Source organism: Talpa europaea (assembly GCF_964194135.1).
Source record: "Talpa europaea genome assembly, chromosome: 7".
Classification (NCBI taxonomy): Eukaryota; Metazoa; Chordata; class Mammalia; order Eulipotyphla; family Talpidae; genus Talpa; species Talpa europaea.
The window spans coordinates 63,514,728-63,539,660 of record NC_140074.1 but is presented as its reverse complement, the minus strand read 5'-3'; the positions used below and the strand labels follow the sequence as shown (position 1 = coordinate 63,539,660).

General features: G+C 43.3%; 2 protein-coding genes across 3 annotated transcripts; one reads left to right on the top strand and one right to left on the bottom strand.

The window, feature by feature from the left end:
- Positions 1-5,562: 5,562 nt before the first annotated feature.
- On the top strand, positions 5,563-6,141 carry RNF183 (ring finger protein 183; the record flags this gene model as incomplete). Its single annotated transcript, XM_084238167.1, has 1 exon — positions 5,563-6,141. The coding sequence occupies exon 1, from the start codon at positions 5,569-5,571 to the stop codon at positions 6,139-6,141; it is 573 nt and encodes a 190-aa protein (XP_084094293.1). The 5' UTR covers positions 5,563-5,568.
- Positions 6,142-10,507: 4,366 nt separating this feature from the next.
- Positions 10,508-24,933, bottom strand: PRPF4 (pre-mRNA splicing tri-snRNP complex factor PRPF4; the record flags this gene model as incomplete). Of its 2 annotated transcripts, none has more annotated exons than XM_084237176.1 (14): positions 10,508-10,701; positions 11,189-11,307; positions 11,396-11,503; positions 11,613-11,735; positions 14,964-15,053; positions 16,357-16,480; positions 16,901-16,959; positions 18,350-18,444; positions 18,938-19,031; positions 19,191-19,270; positions 19,654-19,741; positions 21,618-21,804; positions 23,968-24,148; positions 24,907-24,933. In XM_084237176.1, 14 exons carry the CDS (start codon positions 24,931-24,933, stop codon positions 10,508-10,510), a joined length of 1,569 nt encoding a protein of 522 aa, XP_084093302.1. The 2 variants fall into 2 exon arrangements, with proteins under 2 accessions (XP_084093302.1, XP_084093303.1); XM_084237177.1 differs by having other exon boundaries at positions 23,968-24,145.

Sequence of the window (24,933 nt, the reverse complement as noted above, 5' to 3'; positions counted from 1 at the left end):
GTCTGCCTCGCCATGTGGGTATCTCCCTGGCTGGCCGGCCGGAATCGAACCTGCACTGCAGAGGCTACGGACAGCTTCACAGCACTGTGCTCAACCACCTGCGCCAGCAGGGAGGCCCAAGAATAGTGGCATTTTTAACTACTATTATTTTGATAGGTCAGTCTGATTGGAAAAAATCAGCATCTTATTTCAATTTGAATTTAAATGTATAAATGTCTCTAACAATAAATAAGGTTGAATAACACCTATCTATTCCATTTGCATTTCTTTTTCTAATTATGAGACTAGTTCTAAGGAGACATTGACTGCTGTGGCCTAGTGTGAAGCACTGTGTGATAATTGCTGTGTGCATTATTTGACTTAACCTGTAAATCAAGTAGATCAAATTATTATGCCCATTTTCTAATTTGCTCAAGTCTCCACTACTGTAAGTGAAGTCTAGGTTCTGAGCCAGGACTGACTTGATTGAGACCCTAGCTTCTTCATGCTGATGCTTAAATGCTTCTCCCTGATTGCTTTTCTGTTGGATTATTACCTTTTTTCCTTAGTTTTTGCATGAGTCCTTTGTCTTTTGGCTGTAGGGGCTCAGGCTAGGGCAGCAGCTCTTTGAGGGAGACGCATGTGGCCTCCCACCAAAGTCGGGCTATACGTGAGTCAAGGCAGCAGGTGCCACGAGGTCAGCAGATAGAGGGCGAGAACAGGGACAGGCTGACCCAAGTGGATCCACGGCCTGCACAGATGAATGGATTTCGACTCCCTTAGAGAAAAAGCAAGAGTGACTCAGGGGAGGAAGATAAAGCCAAAGCTCCCAACTGTCCTCTATAAGCCCACAGTCCAATTATCAGAAGGAAGAGGAAAACCTGACACAGACAGGCTGCCAAGAGCAGCCAGCTGACCCATGCAAATGAGCCCCGCCCACAGCTGCCTGGAAACCAGGCCCGGGGCACCGAACGGGCGGGCAGGCTGCACTCAGCAAGGGAGGAGGCTCCCAGAGTACAGGTAAGGAGCCTGCGAGGGGCAGGGAGGGTGGTCACAGGGCTCAGGATCCTGAGAGGCAGCATGGCAGGGATGGACACTGGCCTGGGAGGCAGGGTTTCTGGAATCATCTTTCAGGTTCAGCCATTCTTTAAACCTTGACAGGCCACTGCATTCTTCGGAGACTTGACTTCCCCATCTACAAAATGGGCAGAAAAATATAAAAATGGGGATAGAAGACACCTGCTGTGCTTTGTTGGGCACATCACAGACATTATTCCTTTTTCACAGCAGTCCTGGAAGGTGGGATTATTAAGCTATTTTATAGAGGAAAATGAAGCTCAGAGAGGTTCAGCCATTTGTCCCAGACTTCACAGCATGTACGTTCGGTTACAACGCACACGTTCTTTTCCTCATCCTACCTCCTTCACAGTGTGCGTCTGAAAGAATTAATTGACCTTATGCAAATGCAAAAAATTGTAAAAGGCAGGTGGCATTTTTAGATGGCAACCATGACCCCCAGATCCTAACAAGGATGGGGGTCCTTTGTAAATTGTGAAGTGCTGTAACAATGTTAGTTCTTTGTCTATTGAGGTTGAAAATGTTGGGATGATGCTACAATGAGTCTGTGACTCACTGGCTTGGTTCAGAGACCAAGGTGATGCTTTTGGGGTGGTGTGTAGGTGTCCTGGGGGTGAGTGGTGGGTGGATGCACAGCCAGTCTCTCCTGGAGGGATTGGACTCTGACCAGCAGATTCTGAAACAATAGTGGATTCCTGAGGGCCCACGGCAGATAAGATCCAGGGACAAGTGTCATCAGCTCTTCTGAACAGCACTCTACAGCTTCTGCCATGGCAGTTGAGAAATGCACGTCTGCCTTGGCGGGGAAGGGAGAAGCTTTAAAGGCAGTAATACAGGCTTACGAAGTTAGGCTTTTTAGATAAGAGACTTAAAAAAAAGCTATAATCTTACCCTCTCCCACCCCCCACATAACCCCTCATGACATTTTGGTGTTTGTTTTTCCAGTTTTTTTCCCATTGCATACAGATATAATGTAGTATGATTTTATTACTCGTTCTTTCCACTTAATGATATTATATCACAGACATACTTCCATATTAATGTGATAGAGAAAATGTCTCTCTGTATATATAGAACAGAATTTATTTCATCATTCTCCAACTATTGGCTAATTAGGTCGTTTTCAATATCTCACGCTGGAGCAATGCTTTGACTGGTATCTTGGTAATCGAATCTTTGCTCAAGACCTTGATTATTCCCTGGACTGGTTTCCAGGAAGGGCCCGCTGAATCAGCCCGCTGATTGGTACAGCCCGCTGTACCAATGAACACTTGTGATCAGGACACTCTGGAATTCAGGGACTTAGCAACACTCAGTGCAGAAGATTTTCCATGGCCTTGAATTGAACCTTCTCTCTCAAATCCATTTGCAGGGGTAATGCCAACTTCCTCAGAAAATTCTTCACTGGCTGCCAGGCTCTATCTCTACCCTTTGATGTACTACTTTTAGTTTCCTTTCCAGGGGAAGAAATTGAGGCACAGAGAGTTTAAACAATTCAACTGGAATCACAGCCCCAGTAAGCAATGGAGCTGGGGTCACAAGCCTCGACAACCTGGTTCCAGAATCTTTCCTGTCCCTTGCTTCTTGGCAAGTGCTTTTGATTCCATCTCCAGAGATGTTTTTTTACCCCATTCCTTTTACCTCTGTCACTGTCCCGGCCTGGTCTTCCATTTCCACTCTGTCTCTCTCTGTCTGTTCTCTGCTGTGTTGGAATGGTGTCTCTAGAATGGAAATAGGATCAGGTCGACTTTGAGACGCGTGCTCATCCCTAGGTTAAAATCCAGATGCATTGCTCTTTCCTGGGCGCTTCCCCACTCTGCTTCATCCAAATCCACTTTCTCACTGGCCCCACCCAGGACATGTTAGTCACCCTGGCCTTTTTCATTCCCTGAATCCAGCAGAGCTTTATCTCACCTTAGGCTGTGGCCTGGGGGCGCTTTCTCAACTCTGCATGGCCGGATGGACTGTCTGCTCTGTCAGCGTCAGCTTTATTATCACCTCTTAGGAGAAATCTTCCTTGGTGGCCTCCTCTGAAGCAGCCAGCCCCCTAAGCCCACTTTGCTTTCAGCCCATTATAGCTTTCATTAAAATTATGGATTGATTGATTGACCATCACTCATTAAGGGTCTCTTTCCCTCACTAAATTCTTTTTTTCAAAAAAGATATATTTATTTATGCCTACAAGAACTGGGTACAGGCCAGAGGTGTAGGGGGTGAGAGGATTCACCATAGACAGAGTAGGGAATAGAACAGGCAGACTGACAGAAATACACTGCTGAGAGGAGCAGTGGGCAAGACAGGAGAGGTCTGCTGCGCCATGTGGGTAGCTCCCTGGCCAGCTGGACATAGAACATGTGCTGCAGAGTCTGTGGACAGCTTCACAGTGCTGTGCTTAATCCCTTGCGCCACCAGGGAAACCCCCCTCACTAGATTCTAAATGTTATGCGGTAAAAGACCAAGTCTATGTTGTTCATTTTTATTTACCCAGTGCCTCACATGACACCTGGCACAGAGTGAGCCTACAGCAGCTCAGTAACTGCTGTAGGTGGCTAGATGGTTCACAGAAGAAAGCACGGGTAAGGACCCATGGTTAGCTACTCTGGCTTGGGCCAGAGCTTTTCCAGCCTCTTGCACGCCTTCATTTCCTTGTCCCTACACAGAGGAGCCACAGATCTAGCAGAAAACAGGAAGCTCTGGCTAAGAGAGTGTAAACAGGTTTTGCATCGGGTATCAATTGTCAGGGTTGATAGTGTCCTATCAGGGCTCCATCAGCTCCCCATCCCCCCCTTGCACAGTTCCCGGGTTCCTACCACAGGAGATTATGGCCTTGTGGACTCTCCCAAGAGAAGGCAAACACTGTCTAACAACAAACTCTGGCAGGGGGACTGAATGGATGAGTGAACAGTGGTGGCTGGGAGTCCCGGTGTCCCCATGGAATAGCTGGGTCACCTTAGGTGAAACTCACTTCTTGTCACCCATTTGCAAATTGAATGGTTAGGACAGAGGAGTGTTTTTAAAACTTTCCTCCCCCAGCACTTCTACTCTTTAGCTTATTCAAATGAGCAGTGTGAGACCAGGTGAGCGTTTCTGATTGAAATGGGGAAGCAAGGAGAGCCCCGCCCCTTCCCAACTCCCTAAGACCTCAGAGTTCAGTGCCTGCCAGGCTGATTGTGTTCTAAGAACAAAGGCAGCAGGGTGTGCATGTTCTGATTACAGCTACTTGGCCACATTAAAAGAGAAAAAGGGGTAGGTGAGGACTTGCTGTAGCTGATACTCAAAGTTTTAGCCTGTGCTGTAGGTGAATTTCATAGCAACTGAAGGGCAGGGCGGGCAACCCCTTTGCGCCACAAGGAGGTTTCAGCCATTTTAGAAAATAAATGAGGGCCCAGGAGAGAGGAAACCCAGAAGGCTCACTTACACTCTCCACACTCTAGAAAAAGGAAATCATCACTCCTGCCTTTGCAGACTGGGATTCCGGTTGTTGAAGGCACCACCCCCAACCTTGCAGATCCTGGGCTCCTAGGCACGGCCTGTCATGCCCTGCGGGAACTCCAGTCCCCCACCACCACCAGCGCAGCTCTCTGGCCCCACTTTAGGTAGGTGTGCTCCAGAGGCTGCAGCCTGGGCCACCTGGCAGCGCCAGGTGCTGCGTGTGCGCTGCCATGGAGACGGCCCCAGGGTTGGTGGTGAGAAGGCAGTCTCCCAAAGCTTTGTGGATTCAGGAGAGAAGGGACTGGTACCTCGGGCCCTGCAGGGTAGTCTACCTGACCAAGGAAGCCCAGGTGGGTGCCTTCGGGGTTCCAGGGACAAAGGGAGGGAGGAAGAGCCAGGGGCCCAGAGTATTGGGAGGAGGCTTTGGAAGGGCTGATCTGGGGACCCGGGCAGGCAGTCTCTCCAAGCTTCCAGGTCAAGGGGAAAAGTCTTGGTGAGGCTTCCTGGCCACCCAGTGCAGTACACAAAGATTAGGCCAACGGGCTCTTGAGGGTTGGCTCTGTTGCCCAATGGGAGGAGGGAAGGAGGGCCTGGCATTTGTCCTCAGAGGAGGGACAGACCAGGGAATTCACAAAGCCCATCTGTGCACTAGTCAGGAATTTGAGGTTATCAGAGAAGGAAACACTGGCCACTAGCACAAACCTGACCTTGGCTCCCTCCTCATTCCTGAAGTTCAAGCCACCAAAGACAATCACATGGAGCCTAAGCAGCATTTATATCCATTGCCGAAACGGGGATACAGTCTCCTCCTATGGCACCTCGTTAACAGGAGGGTAGCTCAGGCCTTCACCCTGAGCACCAAACTACAGCATAGGAATTGGGTAACATGGGACAAATCCCTTAATCTTTTTGAACCTGAGATTTTTCATTCGTGAAACATGGGTGATACACGTTCCAACAACCCACAGAACACTTAGCATGGTACCACAAACAGGGACAGAGCTTAATGGGTGTTCCTCTGCTCCTTTTCCCTTTCTTCTAGTGGGCCTCCTGGCAGGCCTCCTGGCATCTGGTCTGAGGATGGCTGAGCAGCGGAGCCGGGAGCCTGAGGCCGAGTGCCCTGTCTGCTGGAACCCTTTCAACAACACATTCCACACCCCCAAAGTGCTGGACTGCTGCCACTCCTTCTGTGTGGAATGCCTGGCCCACCTTAGCCTAGTGACGCCTGCCCGGCGCCGGTTGCTGTGTCCACTCTGTCGCCAGCCCACAGTGCTGGCCTCTGGGCAGCCTGTCACTGACTTGCCCACGGACACTGCCATGCTCACCCTGCTGCGCCTGGAGCCCCACCATGTCATCCTGGAGGGCCATCAGCTCTGTCTCAAGGACCAGCCCAAGAGCCGCTACTTCCTGCGCCAGCCACGGGTCTACACACTGGACCTAGGCCCTGAGCTCGGGAGGCAGGTGGGGCCCCCACAGGACACAGCCCCCGCCACCAGGCCTGTGCCCATCCCCAGCCACTACTCCTTGAGAGAATGTTTCCGCAACCCTCAGTTCCGGATCTTTGCCTACCTGATGGCCGTCATCCTCAGCGTCACTCTGCTGCTCATCTTCTCCATCTTTTGGGCCAAGCAGTTCCTTTGGGGTGTGGGGTGAGCACTCTGTCCCAGGACAAAGAAGCAAATCATTCTTACCTGCTGCTGCTGGGTATGGGGCTGTGGAGCCTCATTTGGGGATGTCTTCCGTTGTAGTATTGCTCATTTTTATAATCCAGGGACCGGTTAGGCCATGTGTTTGCTTCTGGGAACAGAAAATCCTACTGTAATGTCTACTCAAAGCTAAAGGGAAAAGACGTGCAGACACCTCTGGGTATGGGCCTCGAGGTCACGGAAGGGTGACTACAGAGCTAAGCAGCAAGCTGTGCCAAAGGGCTGGACGATGGCATCTAGGAACCCGAGTGGCCCAATCAGCAAGTTGCTTTTCTTACTGGAGCTGCTTCAGATTCAGTTCCTTTCCCCCCTCTTTATGATGTTGCTAAAAAACTTAAAATTCTATGAACAAAATGTCTCTGTTTTCTCTTTGGATATCTTGCCACCAGTTCCAGTAAAAATGGCCTGCACTCATAATTGTACTCAACTTACTCATCAACAACTGTTTATTTGGCTGGTGCTGTCAGAACTAGGAAGACAGGGTTGGATTATCCAGGGGTAACAGAGGACCCTTGCCAGGGAGGGTATGCTCATTCTCTTCTTGAATAAGACAACCACTTGCCACTATGTGATTTATGGAGTGTTGAACATAGGCTTAAAGGTGAAAGCAGGCAGGGTCAGTGGCTAAAAGAAATGTGGAATTTGGAGGGAAGGCTTTCATTCTCCCAGTGGTGCTGAGGCCGTGACTGAAAGACTGGGTAGAGGGTAGAGCTCTAACTTGCTCTTTCAAGCACTATAATTCTGGCTTCAAGATGAACGGGAGAAACCCTGGAGAAGAGCCAAAGCCTTAGCTCCCATCCTAGGCTGTGCAGGCAGGGACCCTGGTTTTCTTTGTCCATGGCAGAATCTAGGAGCCCAGGAGAACGAGGGCACATTTGGGTGCTTGGGCTGCTGTGGGACTATGCGTTGTCGATGCTGCTGCTTGTAACGCCTCGATTTCTGCTTCCCTAGTTTTAATATTGCCTGGTGGCTTGGGTTGTGGAATAATCTGAGTTTTGATAAATACCATCATTATGAAAAGATGTTGCTTTGGATTTGTAGAATAAGCTTTCAGAGTACAGAAATTGAGTTTTATTTGCTCTAAGTATCATTTTGTGAGTTCAATGGAACTAGCTTCCACAAATTTCCCTCAGGGATCTTAATGTACAAGAAATCCCAACTAGCCAAGTCATATATTTCACGTTTAGTGAAATCAAAAGTCTTAAGCTCCAACGTGAAGGAAAAAAATTCTCCATTACAAAATTGGAAAGCTGCCTATTCATCCCTCTGGGGACTAGCACCTACCTCCCCATTTGCGCCATCAAAGGTAATTACACTAAAGCTGGGACTCAACCTCTCTCCACTGACTTCATTTCTTTACACCTTTGCTTCTTAACCCGTGGCAGCTAAGTTAAGCAATGATCTCACTATGTCCTCGGAGCCGAGGACAAGTTACAGCTCCTTAGGATGGGGACAAAGGAAGAGCTGGGGAAAGCTTAGGAAGGACTATTTGCCTGTCCAGTAGGGACTTCTGCCAAGTTCACTCTCATTCCCATTTCACAGAAGAAACTGAGGCTCCAAAAGTTTACCTTGTTCAGGTCATCCACCTAGTAGTTGGTGGAGGTCTGGTGCCAAAATGGGGCTTACACGCTTGGAGTGGCTACTACACCGTCTGAGGAAGCCATAGGGTTTGAGGTTTTTTTTTAGAGAGAATATACTTAACATTACAGTGTCTTCCATATTCATATTCAGTGGTTCTAGCTTTGGGGCAGTGTCATCCTTCTGGGGGGCATTTGGAAATAAGTGAAATAGATTTTGGTGTGCCAATGAAGGGGTGGACTGGGTATCAGGTCAGCAATCACTACTGAGAGATCGAGAATGGTTAAGATATGATGCTGCAGTGCTTCAGATAGTTCCACACAAAATATCATCAATCCTTGAATGCAGAAAGATTCCTGTAGAATAGCACTATGGACTATTAAATTCATGAGATAGATGCAGGGAAATTAACTCCCTGTGGCATGAAGTTAGATGCAGCAACTTGTCAAAAGGGTGGACAGTAAAGCAGCTCAGGCTATGCACAGGACACACCACACAGGCCGACTGGTCTTTTTGGCTAGTGTTGCCAACACTCAGTAAAGGCCTAGGAAATCTCTCAACAGGTCACAGCCCAGGCTCCCTCACTTAAGGGCTCCCTCATTTACTAACTGGTAACCTTGAGCAAGTTACCTAGCTTTTGCCAGTCTCAAATTTTATCTCTACAAGGGGATAATTGTGTAACTCCTAAGATTGCGAGTTTAACCAGAATGCCTGAATGGACCTAGTGTCTAGGGAGAGACTAGTAACTAGCATCCTGCTCAGTGGTGGCTCTGATCTTATCTCACCATTATCTGAAATGACACACCTGGTTTATGCGTAGCTGCCTTCTCAACACTTCTAGTATATACGCTATGACACTTAGATGAAATGTTAAAGAGGGCCTCCCCGGTGGCGCAGCGGTTGAGCGCTGGGTTGCGAAGCTGCCCGCGGCCTCTGCGGCGCCGGTTCGATCCCCGGCTTCTCCCCGGCCACCGGAGGGTCCCACATGGCGTGCAGACCTCTCCTGCTGCCCGCTGCTCCCCTCAGCAGTGTACTTCGGTCCTTCTGCCTGCTCTGCTCCCCGCTCTGGCTCTGGTGAATTCTCTCACCCTCCCGCGCTTCTAACTGTACCCAGTGCATGTATAAACAAACAAACAAACAAACAAATAAAACATGCCTCTATTTAAAAAAAAAAAAAAACTTGAAAAACAGAACTTTTGTGAGCACACTGTATCCTAATTGTGTGCTAATATGCTGTGTTCATCACTGTCCTACACATATACAAAGTATATTGAAAAATAATTTCTTTTCATAGCCAACTGTTGAGGAAAATAAAGTCTATTAATACCTAAGCAGGGAAATGCCCAAAAGAGGGTAGAGTGAAGAATTCAGAAGCTTTAACAAATAAACAGTATGATATACTGAAATCAAATTACACAGAACATCTAACCATGTATCACACATTCTGAAGTTTGCAGAAGAGAGCTGGACAAAGCCACTCTCGGCCTCTGTGAACAAATGAAGTATTTCAAACATTCAAGGAGAAGCCGTATCTGAGTCCTTCTTGAATTCTCTAAATCCTTTCTTTGATTCCTGTACTTATGGGTGCATTTACTGGGTACTTTGACACTTCAGTGGTTATACATTTCTGGTGGAAAGAGGAGAAGGTCATTGCTGCCTTGCTGATGATTACAGTGATATAAGTCCCTCTATACAGTTCACTGGTTCTCAGGCCCACAATGCAAGAGTTTTCTGTTTGTTAAGAAATGAACAGAGTGCTTACTAAGAACATGGAAAACGGACTGAGTCATATTTGAGATCATTTGTTTTATCTCAAACCAAAAAAAAGGGAACCTCTCTGGACTAATGGCTGGATTCAGAAAATTCTTTTAAAGGATTATACCAGGGTTTTACTCTGCAGCAACTGTGTAATAAAGAAAAAAAAGTTGATGTCAGGCATACCAAGTAATGATTTTTTTTTAAGTTACTGCAACATGAAGGGTAAATTCTTTAAATAACCAACAGAGAGGAGATTGTACATAGACATGTTTGCTTTCTAAAACTTTCACTGAAACTTGACAGATGGCCTAGCTCTGGGGTAACACCAACGATGTCAAGCAAAATGGAAGACATTTTCTGACAAGGTGAATGTTCAGTTCTGAGCGTCCTGATGCAGTCATGAGCATTCCAAGTGAACACAAAAGAAAGAGGTAAATTTTTCTTTACTGCATAATCTTGAGCATAGCTGTGGTCTATTGCTTCACCTCCCATTATCATGAGGAAAATTCTCGCTCTGCTAGGTATTGTTGAACCAGTGTGTGCTGAGATGTGCCTCTTTACTTGAGGGCTTCCGGCTATAGTCCAGCTGCCTTGCTCTGTGGCTGACATATAGTCCAGAAAATCTACCATGTAAGTCAAGTTTCAAGGATTAGAAATGGAGTCAGTCACAATCCTGAGTGCTGTGAGGGAGGCAACAGGGCACTGAAACAAAAGATTAATAAAAACAATGTCTACACAGTTCGTGGCAGGGCTTAAAGATGGAAATTAAAATTTCAACCATGAAAAGGGTTCATCAATACCCAGGGACATGGCTGCCTGCCTGGAGTGGGGGCTGACATGGAAATCCAATTCTATCGAGGGTCTATACATGGTAATTGGCAAAAAACATGATAGAACAAAAACACTTCAATTCCTTTGTCTTAAAAATGGCTCGTAAGGGAGAGCTTAAGATTAGAGTCCACTGTCAATGGTCCTGCCTATTCAGCCATCCAGAGTTTGAAGGTCCTGTCATATGAGCAAGTGGCTATAAGCTGCCCATCAGAAGAAATGTCTAGGCCCATCACTTTGCCTTCATGGCCTGCAAGAGTCTTCAGTGGGGACCAGCCTGGGTGGGTCCAGATCTTGGCTGTGTTATCGTAGGCACCAGTGAGCAAGAAGTTCCCATGGATAGCTACAAGAGAAAACAGTAGGAGTTGCTTAAGGAATTCAAAACAGCAAACAAAAGCCCCCAAATTTGCTAGAACATACTATTTTGAAAAAGGTCTTTTTTCATTCAGAAAGACCTAACACTCCAATCTATACTCCTACTAGGTCTCCAGGAAAAGTGGACAACTACAAACTTAGGGAACAAATTATATTAAGGTCTTTTGGTTCCTTCCCTGATAGAAACCTGTTCAGAATAGTATTAAGGATTCAGTGCTTATAACTTTCATCAAGAAAAATGTTAAAGGAAAACATTCAGGGAAGTCTTCTTTACTTCTTAGCAAGTAGCAGCATGCTCTGTCTAAAAGTATGGAAAGAAATTATAATTTGCTTCTTCAATAGTGTCCAAATTCTCTCCTGTTCCACTTCCAGATTAAGCTGAAGCCTGATCTGCATGTCATGGAAATACGATTGGCCCATCTCATGATTAGCCCTAAAACAGGAAGGATGCTTACGCTCAAACTTGACACCAGTCACTAAGTTCTGATGGGCAGGGATGGTATACACACAGCGCCGCTGTCGAAGGTCCCACACTTTGCAGGTATTGTCACCACTCCCAGTTGCGATGTGGTAGCTATGGGTCAGACATACACTGAAGTTAAAGACAAAGAGTACTTCCGACCAAGAACCTCTCCACCCCTCTGTCAGTGAACTTATTTTACCCATTAGGGGAGAAATGTATTCCATAGATTTCCTTCAAGTGGCCTTCTAGGAACATGATACAACGTCCTGTGCGCAGGTCCCAAACTCGACCAAATGCATCCAGTCCCCTGGTAAAATAATTCACAAATGGACCTTCTGAATCACTTTATCTCGGAAATAGGCATATATAAGAAACAGGACTACTAGTTGCCCTACGAGTAGTGGAAGAAGCCTTACCCAGTGCCAGCCAAAGAGCCATCTTGATGGAAGGCAATGTCATACACACCCATGCTGTGGCCTTCCTGATGCAGGATCTCCTCCTGAGCCTCCAAATCCCATAAGCGCCATGAGCGGTCATAGCTGAAAAACCAAACTAACAATTAACCCACAGATATCCATTCAGTTCCTGCAATGTACAAGGCACATGAAATAGCTACAGCTTAAGTTATGCTTCTGGAACTATACATACAACTGTATTAATGAAAAACTCCTTTCTGAGATAAATAATATCTCAACAACTAAGCCCACGTGTCTTAGGTGCTAACTGAGGAACCAGGGGACTCCTAAACCTAAACCTACCTCGGTGGTTATTTTAAGCCTTCCCTAAGGAAAGCCCAGCAAAAATTCTGTCACCCATCTTTACAGACACATCACCCAAAGCAGTGATAGTGAAGACAAAGATAAACAGCTGGCACTACATCAAATTAAAGAGCTTCTCACAGCAAAAGAGACAGTAACCAAAACAAAGAGACACCCCACCGATTGGGAGAAAATTTTTGCACACAACACTAATGATAAAGGACTGATCACAAACAAAAACCTACAAAGAGCTGACGAGACCCAACAAAAACAAAGAAAATAATCCAGGCAAAAAATGGGCAGAAGAGCTAAAAAGAAATTTCTCCAAAGAGGAAATGCAAATGGCCAATAGGCATATGAAAAAATGTTCAACATCACTTGCAATCAGGGAAATGCAAATCAAAACAATGAGATACCATCTTACTCCAGTGAGAATGGCACATATTAAAAAAACTAGCAACAACAAATGTTGGCGAGGGTGTGGAGAAAAAGGAACTCTCCTGCACTGCTGGTGGGAGTGCAAACTGGTCCAACCACTATGGAAAGCTGTGTGGAGATTCCTCAGCCTGCTAAAGATGGAGCTTCCATATGCTCCAGCAATTCCACTCCTAGGTATTTACCCAAAGGACACAGAAACATTAATTCAAAAGGGCACCTGCACCCCTATGTTTATAGCAGCACTGTTTACAATAGCTAAGCTATGGAAACAACCCAGATGCCCAAAAATAGATGACTGGATCAAGAAGAAGTGGTACATACACACCATGGAATATTACTCAGCAATCAAAAAAGATAAACTCATGTCATTCGCAGCAACTCATGTCATTCGAGCAACTCATGTCATTCGCAGCAAAGATAAACTCATGTCATTCAGAGCTGGAAGGGATCATGCTCAGTGAAATAAGCCAGAAAGAAAAAGAAAAATACCAGATGGTCTCACTCATAGCAGGAATTTAGAAAACCTAAATAAGGGACCAGGAAAAAGACTAATTATAATAAGTAAAAATCAAAATCAACAATCAACTATAAACCAAAGACATACTACCAGGGGTGGGGGTGGGGGAGGAGGGAGTAGGATCAAACAAGGAGGGTGGGAATTGTATGGGGACTATAACCAAGATGAAAATGCATACATTGTGTAAAAATGAAAAATGATGTAAAAAATACATAAAATAAAAAAAAATTAAAGAAAAAATTCTGTTACCTTCTTCCTTCCTCAATCCCATCATGTCCTTTCATCCACTGAGCATTTACACATTTACTGGGCTCTAAAGTGGATGCTGGGAATACAAAAGTCATTCATAAACAGCTTGATCAACAGGAACAGATCTTAAAAACAAAACTACATATTTATAAGATCAAGCAATTTTCCACTAGGGTGCCTTACCTTAAATAGGGTAAGGAAAGTCTCTCTAATAGGTGGTGGTAGAACTGTCTAGCAAGTGGAAATAAAAACTAAACAAACAAACAAAAAAACCCTCAAGAAAAAAAAATGGGTTAAACATGAATACTATACAAAAGAGGACATACAAATGGTCAGGAAACAAATGACAAAGTCCCCAGCAACAAATGTCATGAAGATCATGAAGATTTAAATGATGAGATCCCAGTCAGTATACACCTGCTAGATTGAGCAAAATGGTAATGCTGAACACTGTCAAGGAAGTGAAGAACCCAGAATTCTAGAAATATGAAAGCAGTACAACCACCTCAGAAGACCGCTTGGAAGTTAAATACACATTTACCCTATGGCATAGCAACTGTATTCCTAGGTATTGATTCAAAAGAAAGTAAAAACATGACCACAAAAAGCATTATAAAAGAACATATATAGCAGCTTTATTCTGACCAGCCCACACCTAGAAACTACGTGTCTGAGTAGGTAAATGGATTAACAAAACAAATCATGGCATTCATGTAAAAATAAACTTAAAAAAAAAAATGTTAACAATGAATGAATGTCTTTACTAAAAGTAAAAAAAAAAAAAAAAAAAAAGAGACAAAACACAGCAGTTATAAAACTGAATACTCCTCAGCAATAAGAAGGAGCTACCAAAGCATGCAACAACAAGAACAAATCTTAAAAACGTTATGCCGAGTAAAAGAAACCAGACACAAATGAGTTCACACGGCAAGCACAGTTAATTCATGGTAACAGAAATTCAATCTATCTATGGTAGCTTTAGAAGGGGGAGGTGACTAAGAAAGGGTATGAGAGCGCCTCCCAGGGAGAGGGACATGTTCTGGTGACAAGGATGTGGGTCATGAGTGTATGCATTTATCTGTCAAGACTAAGTGAAATCAATTCATTCCACTGCTTCTAAGTTGTACCTCAAACAGAAAGTTCTTTAAGAGTCTGGCCTCACTAAAGTGTCAGAACAGGGGAATCTGATTCGTAAACAGAGAAATTATAATACGATGTGTAGCAAAGCACATATACACCTCCAGTACTGGTCAAGAAGGGGAAGAGTAAAAACCAGTCTTCTGGCCATTAGTGACTTTGAAATGTCAGATGAACTGCAATTTAGATGCAAATGCTCTTAGCCCTAACTGCATCATATATTCTCTTTTGATTTGGATTTACTGCAGTCTAAGTAAAGACATGTACTCAAAAATTTTATATGGCAGCTAAACCAAAAAGGTTAACAAGATGCCACTGGTGGGCCTCCCAGGTGGCGCAGCGGTTGAGTGCTGGGTTGCGAAGCTGCCCGCGGCCTCTGCGGCGCCGGTTCGATCCCCGGCTGCTCCCCGGCTACCAGAGGAGGGTCCCACATGGCGCGCAGACCTCCCCTGCCGCCCGCTGCTCCCCTCAGCAGTGTACTTCGGTCCTTCTGCCTGCTCTGCTCCCCGCTCTGGCTCTGGTGAATTCTCTCACCCTCCCGCGCTTCTGACCGTACCCAGTGCATGTATAAACAAAACAAACAAACAAATAAATAAATAAAACATGCCTCTAAAAAAAAAAAAAAAGATGCCATTGGTCTGCACCAATAGAACAACAAAATGGCTTACCAGGTGGTACCCAAGAAACGTCCCGATGGATGCCACATTACACGGGCTACACGCACTGTATGGCCTTCTATATCTGCCACGGGCTCATCACTGAAAAGGAATCAAACATATTTGAGTAAACTAGTCTACAGTTAAATATACATTCACCAAATTTATTAGCTGTTGTGCATAGATGAACCCACTCTGTGATTTCAGAGATCATATTATAACTTGAAATTTGTTAGAATTTAGGTCTCATAATAATTTAAGTCACTTCAAAAATTGAATGCATTTTTAAGGCTTTTATCTTCAAGATTAGAGAAAAAAACAAAAGATACTTTAACCTGACAAGCAAAAAAGTCTCTCTGTACCAAAGCAGTATGGGGATTCTAAAAAGAAAAGGTATTTTGATAGAGGTGGAAGGTTACAGAAATAAACAGTTTGGGGACAAGAAGATTACAGCTGAATCTTGCTCAAATTTTAATGTGTTCAAGAAGCTACACAGATAAAGGAACTCCTAAGTAGACAGAGGCTTAGTTTCCTTTCAATGGCCATTATATTCTACAACCCAGCAACAGGAGATCTGAAACACCAATGAAAGGAAATAAACATGAACCCTAAAGAGGGCAATTAAAAAGGGAACTTTGTCAATGTGCACACAGAGAACTAATCAAAGCCCGAGGGGAACAAATATTGCTAAGTATTACCAAAGCCAATTAAAACTTACTGTGCTCACAGGTAAAATCCTGTCTGGCTAAGAGAAGAGACTAATGAGCCATTTACAAAATCCTGCAATAAAAGCCTCAAGTGCTTTCCCAAAGAAAGACAACTAATCCATTGAATTCAGATGTCTTTTAGTCAGCAAGGTGCTTCCAAAAATTTCTTGGAAAACAATAACCATAAAGACACTGGAAAAAAAAAAAAAAAAAAAAAACCTTTTGTAGCTGGAAAATGTAGTCTGGATCAAAGATGCTGCTGTTGGGAGGGGGACATTTCTTTCCTGGCAATAATACCGCCCAAAGAGACCTCGTTTTGTTTCCTCTGTGGCTGTTTGCTAAGAACCAACATGCTGCCAAGAACATAATCTTTAGTCCATCTACCATAGAATGCTTTTCTCCAATGTCAATCTATTGCGTAGGAGGTACAATGGATCTTTTCAGAACAACTGTAGCCGGGAAACATGGTTAGAGGCAAAAATCAAGATCCAAAGTTAACAAGTAAGAAAAACCTGGCATGACTCCTCTGGTGAGAAAACAACGAAGAAAGAAATCCTCCATTCTATTTTCACACTAAGTTACCTTGACTCGTAGAGCATCTCTGGGGTTAAATGCCAGTTTTTCAGGTCCCAAGGGCCATCCAATTCATTTTTTACGTTAGTGACTACAGTCTGGAAACAAAACAGTTATATATTCACCTGTCAAGGCTCCAAAGCTTCACAGAACCATCAGCAGCACACGAGGCCAGGTTGACATCTTTTTGGTCCAAGGATACAGTGGATTTGGGATGGAAGACAATTGCTCCTACATTTGTGTTATGGCCTGAAAGAGTGTTAAGTGATGAAAGTTAAAGGGTTCCGACCCCTTATAACCTAACTGCAAAACAGACTATGATGGATAATAGAGATACAAATGAGGGGCTATGTAAACGCAGAATATTAGTAATTATTCAACTACTGAAAAACACGAATCTAATTTAAACTAATAATTATGTATTATTTTAAAAGGCCAAACACAAAAAAACTGTTTTTGGTATATAGACTGCAAAATAGCAAAGCATGCTGGAATTGAGAGAATAGTATGTAAATAAGGTCTTCTCTTCTAGCTTTGTGGTCAGAGAAACCAAATCCAATTAAATGGAATCAATAACTATATGGATTCTCAGAGTCAGACAGTTTACTGCTTGATAGAGTTTACACTAGGAAGAAGACTAAACTATAAACAAGACTGTCTGTAACTCACCTCGAAGAGTGTGAAGGAGGTTGCAATCAGGAACAGACCAGAGCTTGCAAAGCCCACTCCTATCAAATACAAAGGAAAGCATCTCAGCCAGGGTTGGTCTGGGAAGGAAAAGGTACCTTGGTAACATTACTAAAGGACAATCTCTTCTTACCCCCAATAAAATTTACAGTGGCAGACAGAAAAATAAAAATAAGAGTCACATCATCTGGAGGGTTATTTTCAGATCTCAGGCACAGAGACCTGCACTGGATTAATTAATACAGCACAAGTTGCTATTCTCCTTAACTTCTGACCAATTTGTGAGGAAGGGAAGAAAGTTAAGCTAGTTTATAAGATTAAGAACAACGATACTACATTCTTAAACATGAACACTGTGTTGTTTACAAAGTATGTGTTTTGAAAAGATTTTTTTTAAGATTTATTTATTTATTTATACAAGCCCTGGGCACAGTCAGAAGCATAGGGGGTTAAGAGAATTCACCGGAGCCAGAGCGGGGAACAGAACAGGCAGACTGATGAAATAGACTGCTGAGGGGAGCAGTGGGCGTGGCAGGAGAGGTCTGTCACGCCATGTGGGACCCTCGCCGGCAGCCGGGGATCGAACTGGCGCTGCAAGGCTGTGGGCAGGTTTGCAGCCCAGCGCTCAACCGCTGCACCACCAGAGGAGGCCCGAAAAGATTTTTTATTTTGGAAATATTTTAACAAATTATGCTTTTATCATAACAAATGATGCTTATAATAGACCTGGTGAGGTCCATAAGGCAGGAATGATCATTTCTATTTTATAATGAATATAACTGAAATTTGGAGAGTGGGTGGATTTGTGTACATCCTTGGCTCTCTCCTGACCCACAGTCTCAATTTCTGCCTGGTTCAGCACCCCATACACACTGTGCAAAGAGGTTCACTGCGTCAATCCCACAAAAATAACTAAATAACAAAACAACAAACTGATCACATCCTTAAGTTTTCTGCATGTGTGGTGACAAGTAGAAAACAAAATAAAGATAAAAATAATGATTCATGTTTACTGAGTCCCTGCCATTTACCAGGCATTATCATAGCAAAATGCTTTACAAACATTTTCCTTTACAGTTGAAGGAAGTGGAAGTTTACAGAGATTAAACATCTTGCTGAGGCACATAACTGAAAAAGAGAAGCTATACCGAGGTGTGGTTAGTCTGCAAGCTCACTATGGGATCTGCTCCAAAACACTAGAGTCAAGCCTGCTACATGTCATAGATTTCTGGGCCCTTTATACAGTCAGAAGTATTCACAAACACTTTACTGTATAACACCAGCACAGAGCAGTAGTATCTCTAGTTTGGTATGACCCTGAGAAGCAGAGGAAGAGGACATAAAAACAGACATTTAACACAAAAGCTGATTATTTCCCCCCTGAACCTATTACCCATTTAGGGAAAAAAGTCAGTGTAAAATGTGACTTACCAACAAGCTGTGGCCAGCATTTTGGAGTTGGGACTAAAATGGCAGTAGGAGATAGGTCGGTCGTCCCCAATCTGACTGCAGAAATTATTCAAAGACTTAAAAAAAAAAAAAAAAAAAAAAAAAGGCAAATGTTGATCATCAATATGTTAATCCAAGTTTCCTGGCTTTTCCACCATAAAAAAAGCTTAGTTTTAACCCAATCCAAGATTCTCACTAGGAGACACTTATATTGCTGAAAGGATGGAGTTAAAGCTTATCTGGAACTTTGTGTGCTGCCTTCCACACGCTTAATATCACTAGCTTCTGTGTCAACTAAACATAAACAGGAAAACCAGGGACAAATTTAAAGTACGGTTTTGACATAGTAAAAAGGAGAATTAAAGGCAGAACCATTGGCTTCTGTTGAGTACAAAGCACAGTCGGTTCCCGCCACGTTAACTGTGGCTCCTCCCAAACAGCAACCGAGCAAGCAGGGAGGAATGATTCTAGCTGTCTTTACCTTCCTAAAGGTACATGATGCCAAAGCATAAAATCTGATAAACACTTATGAAACTGTAAGAGACTGGAAAATTGCAAATAGCATTTTACCCGGAGAGATTTGTGCAGCTCTTGCACCTGAGAGGTCCTTGTTGTCTCAGGAATCTCTTTGTGAAGACGGGCCTCCTCCAAGCGTTTCATCGCCCTGTGACAGAAACATCATCATGACCACGAGCAAGTGGGTTGGAACTATGAGTCCACATGTGTCTCTGCCAGTCTATCTCACTTATCATATAGAGCAGGTCCTCAGCCCTTGCAAGGAAACAAGAGAAAAACGCTTCTTTTTTCTTGAGGCTCTCCTTACCTGGGTAATGAATAATTAGCAATCCACAGTCTAGCAACCTTTAGGCTGTTCGGTCCTTCATGATACCAAGTTTGATGATACTGAAAGTTAAATAAAGAACAAATACATTAAGTTTAAAGCCTTCCTACTCCACCCCTCCCTTTCAATTTTCCAGTGCAACTGCCCAGAAAGAAGGTGAATTCATTCTGTAATAAGATGAAATCAGGTTTTCTACTGTTTTCTTTCTATTAGGTGGTTTCTGGTTCCTTGTCAAAAGTTACACCGCTAATATTACAGCTTTTTCCTGAATGGAAAATTCACTCATCTGCATTCATACCTACACAAGAACCACATAATACTGCCAGCAACTATTTCTAAATCAGAGACATCACACCCCCATCCCCGATCCTATCAAAGCAAAGCAAGGAGAATCAGCCCCTCATTTTCTTCATGTTTATACTATAAAGCCAAAGATATACTTTACCTCTTCTTTGGACTTCTTAGATTTCTCATCATCTTTTTTGGTCTTTTTTAAGGCATCAGTACCAACCACAGAGAGAATATTTCTTAACCTATAACAGAAGAGATTAAAATTTAATCAGCGTTGAGATGAGACACTATAAAAGTACATCTAAAACAGGAAACTTCTCTTCCTTTCTTACCATCAAAGCCCCAAGCAAGTGTCTTCCTTCATTTAAGAGTCAAAATGTCATGCCTAAACTTCCACTGTCATTCCTTTCCCTCAATCCTCTGTATGTGAAGATTCCCTAAATTGAACTATAAGCAATTATCCTGCTCAACGTTGAATCAACTAGCACCTGGACAGCTACCATTCGCTCTGCCAGGAGAGCAAACCTTCACTCTATGCCACAATGTGTTGTATGGTGACCCAGGTACATAACAGCTAGGTACCTAACAGCTAAGAAACAGTCTTGATTTCAAGTAATCCAGCCAGGGTGGTGGTGGTAAAGAGATAAAAAGTATTAAGGAACTACAGTACAGAATATTTAGTATGACAGTGATAGTAGAAGATGGGGTGGGGGAACATAAAAGGAGGGCCCAATGTAGGCTTGGGATCAGAGAAGGCTTATGGAGGTGTTATCTAAACCAAGTCCTGAAAGAGTCAGGTGAACAGTTCAAGAGTGGGGAAGGACAGCTGAGGCAACTCATGCAACAAACATAAAGCCCTAGAGGTAAGAAGAGCATGTTAAGTTTAGAATCACAAGTACTTTACTTATGACTGGAGCAGAGTATAAAAAAAGAATTGGTAAGGGGATGACTAGAAATGTAAGAGGATCAGGTCACAAAGAGCTCCTGATGCTATCCAAGTATGACACTGTAGGATTATTAGCAAGCAATTAACTCAGCAGGTTTGGGGCTATCCCAACAGTCTAGATGTAAAAGCAAAAGAAGAAAGAGAAAACAGGATACACTGTAGGTACATTTCAGAAATAGAATAGACTAATGGGTGAATTACAAAGGAGTTGAGGCAGGTTTTCAACTGAAAATTATGTTTGGGTATCAAAGTTTACAAGAATAGGAGAGGGTAGGGAGAAGTTCCATTTAGACAGGTTAAGCCTGAAGTCTAAGGGATGTGTAGCTACAGAGCTCTGGGAGTCCCCAGAAGGTTTATGGTAAACAATGACCCATGGGAGCTGATCTGACCACTCCAGGTAAGTGTGGTTCTTTAACCACAGTATATAAAGGTGAGGCAGAGGAAAAGAGGCTTCAAGGTGAGAAGAATTAACGAGACAGGAAGAAAATTAGGGGTACTTGGTTTTATGAGAGCCAAGGAAAGAGAGTAGTTTAAAAATGGAGTGGCTGGCAGTGAACTGGGGCTATTCTTAGGAAAGATGAGTTAATGACCTTAATAAAGGCCATTTCAATGTGGCAGGGATCAATCATTTTGCAGTGAGTTGAAGGGTAAATGAGAGGTAAATGTAACTAACTCTTCCAAGAAGCTTAATGATGAAGAAGAGAGACAAAGTGGATAAAAAGACAAGAGGTGGTTCTCATAATTGCATATGACTAGTCTGACACTAAACTGTGCAACCTTAAAAGCACAAGAGGAGCCTTATCTGAAGACAATCCCCCTCTTCAAAAGCCAGAAAACATTTACCATTTCATGTCACTGATGAAGAAAGCATCTGATATCTAAATTTTCAAAGTTCAAGAACAAATGTTCACTCAACAAAATATCCTGTACTGGAAATGGTAGGGAGAGGAACAAAAGATGTTCGAAGTCTCTTACAGTCTACAAAGAAAAATGCTTACTGGAGTAAAAACTGGCATAAGACTCGGACTATGGGCCAAAATATATATATACACTTAATAAAATACTCTGTTAACATTATCTGAGATGTTCTATTAAATGTTTTAGCTACAAATAACTGACCTTTGGAACTAGAACTCTGTGATGAAAAAATAAAAAATATTTAGAAAGGGCACCTTTCTCTTCTTTCAGCAGGACCCTCTCCAAAAAGTGTGATGGGCTCCCCCAAGGCTCTGAGGCAAGCCTTGACCTCTGAGTCGTCTGTGGAAACATTGATTTGCCGGGCTCGCTTCCTTCTCTCAAACTCTGCTAGTACTTCAGCCTGTCGCTCGCTGATGTGCTCTTCAATTTCAAACACTTCTCCTATTAAAAAAAAAAAAAGCCACAACCACCAGGCAATATTAACATAATACCAGATCTTCAGATAGGGCAAGAGAAAATTTAATAGATATGGAGTCTTTATATGCCCCCAAAGAAAGTTAATCATGTAATCTATTAATATTAGACACTTTAGAGGTATAGTTTGTTTCAGTTTACTAAATGACACAGCTTTAAAAGGCAGGAAAAGGATTCAAGCCATCCTGTCTCATTTAGCAACCTTATATAAACACATGGCTTAGATGATGAGAAACTACGAGTATATAGAGCATCTTTAGCAAGTTCTTCTATTCAGAAGCTCAAGTAGAAACATGATCTTAACAATTGCCAAAACTATTCTCTAAATAGTCCCAGTATAGGGACACTTACATAAATAATTACTGTGCAAATTATGTTTATTTAATTATAAGGCTTTTTGATATTCTAGCAAGCAATTTATTTTTTTTTTTTAAAGATTTATTTCTTATTTATTTATGCATACAAGAACTGGGGTATAGGCCAGAGATGCAGGAGAATTCACCAGAGACAGAGTGGGGAGCAGAACAGGCAGAATGAAACACACTGAGGGAAGCAGCAGGTAAGACAGGAGAGGTCTGCTGTGCCATGTTGGTTAACTCCCTGGCCAGAGATCAAACTCATGCTGCATTGACTGGTGTTAGCTTGATAGTGCTGAGACTTAACCCCTGCGTCACCAGGGAGGCTCCTCCAGCAAGTAATTTAAAAATATACCAAAACAAAACCAAACCATCTTGGTGTTAGGTTCAGATATAAGCATTTGGATGAAAAATGGCAAGAACAGTGATGATACAGTTATGTTTAAAACATCACAAATGATTTTAACAGTTACTAAAGTGTATGTATAGAGAAAAATTGCATAGGAAGATCAATGAGAAACTTCACAGAAATCCTTCCTACAGAGGTCTTTTCACTTTATAGCCTTCTGTAATGTTTGAATTTCTTATGACAAACGTGTATAATTTTATTTTAAAAATTAATGAACACTAGTTATTGACATGGAAAGGTACCTTTAACAGTATATTCAGTGAAAACTGCAGGTTACAAAACAATTTGTATATCATGGCTTCATTTATGGGAAAAATATGTACTTTTAGAGCATCAAGAAAGTCTCAGAAAAATAAAGATTAAATTAAGGGCCTCCTCTGGTGGCTCAGCGGTTGAGCACTGGGCTGCAAAGCAGCCTGCAGCCTCTGCAGCACCGGTTTGATCCCCAGCCACCAGGCGAGGGTCCCACATGGTGCACAGACCTCTCCTGCCGCCCCCTGCTCCCCTCAGCAGTGTACTTCGTCAGTCTGCCTGTTCTGTTCCCCGATTTGGCTCTGGTGAATTCTCTTACCCTCCCGCGCTTCTGACTGTACCCAGTGCTTGTATAAATAAATAAATGAATGAATGAATGAATCTTAAAAAAAAAAGATTAAATTAAGAAGGTACAGGATATGCCACTTCATACTGTTCTACACTGATTTCTTTCAAAATAAAAACTATTACTTTTATAACTTAAAACAGATATTTTATAATGGGCGGAAAATGGGAAAACTAAAAAAAGGAAGAATATTATAAGCCATAAAGTCCAAATCAATGCTAGATCTACTCTCAATCTCCAGAAGACAAATGGAATCAAATTTGAAGCCAAATACACACCCAAATGACTACCACTAATGGAAAAAAAGCTGTTTGTTTTTTTTTTTTTTAAAGATTTATTTATTTATTTATACAAGGACTGGGTACAGCCAGAAGCGCGGGAGGTTGAGAGAATTCACCAGAGCCAGAGCTGGGAGCAGAACAGACAGACTGATGAAGAAATGCACTGCTGAGGGGAGCAGAGGGCGTGGCAGGAGAGGTCTGCAGCCATTGGGACCCTCACCTGCGGCCAGAGATGGAACTGGTGCTGCAGAGGCTGCGGGCAGCTTCACAGCCCAGCACTCAACCTCTGCGCCACCAGGGGAGGCCCTGTTTTCAAAAGGTTTTAAGAAAAAGACTAGGCGAGTCTAAGCAAGGTAGGGAAAGTATAGCCTTACAGAATACAAGTTTAAAAATGGAATAATTTTGATGCTTCTAAGTTTAGAAAGATAGTCAATACAGAAATTTGAGCACTGAGGGTTAAAGAGGGGATCACACTTTGCATCTTACCAGAGGTTATGTTAATATTCCCAGCTTCAATTCCTGCTTTAAGTCCTTCTTTTCCTAAAATCCCAGACTCTCCTTTGGCAAGACGCTCCCTCTCCTTCTCCTCCAAACTTCCATAATAGATATGCGGTTTCTTCACAAGAGGAGCGACTAAGTCATCTGGTGCCTTAGTTTTGGTTGCCTGCTAAATCAAAGACCTGAATTAATCTAAGACTTCATCTTAGCAGTTTACTAAGCTTTCCTGAAGGATGAAGCTTATTCTTAACTTCAATCCTATTTCTCCACAAAGAAAAGGACAAGTTGGATGCCAGTTAAGATGCGTGTGCACAGATTTGGGGTGGTGGTGTTGGTTCATTCTCTCACTCCCTTAGCTTTTGCAGACAGAAAGAGGCTGGTAACACGAATTAACTCCTCTGGGTAATATTTCTACCAAAGGTTAACTCTGAAACATGTTTACTTCATTCAAATAAAAGTGCAATCTCTTCTTGAGTTTTATGAAACGGCCAGGGTTATGGCTCATCACGGGGGAATGATGAAGGATAACTGAAATAACCAACTAAAGGGGAACAAGTTGCAAAGTTACTGCTCCATACATTTCAGACGATTCCAGATGAGAAACAGCAGATAAGCACTTAGGAGGCCTCCTTACATTTAGAAGGTCTGACATAGACCTAAATCATGGACCAAGACCCTTCTCTCTTTCAGAGGTGTTCCTGGACTCGTGGGAAGAGGTGGTTACCGCTCGGGGTCGTGTGGAGAAGTGCAAATGAGCTAAAGCACAAGAAAGCCCTCAGGGATTCGGAAAACGCTGCTCGATGAAGACAAGACCGAGTCTCGCCTTCCTCCAGTCCTCCACCGCCTTGCCCCGCTTCCTAACGGCCCCTCCCGCAGGGACGCCCCCCCCGCCCCGCGTTCCCTGCCAGCGTGGGCTGCGATCTGTACCGTGGAGGAGGCTCGTGAGGAAGCCAT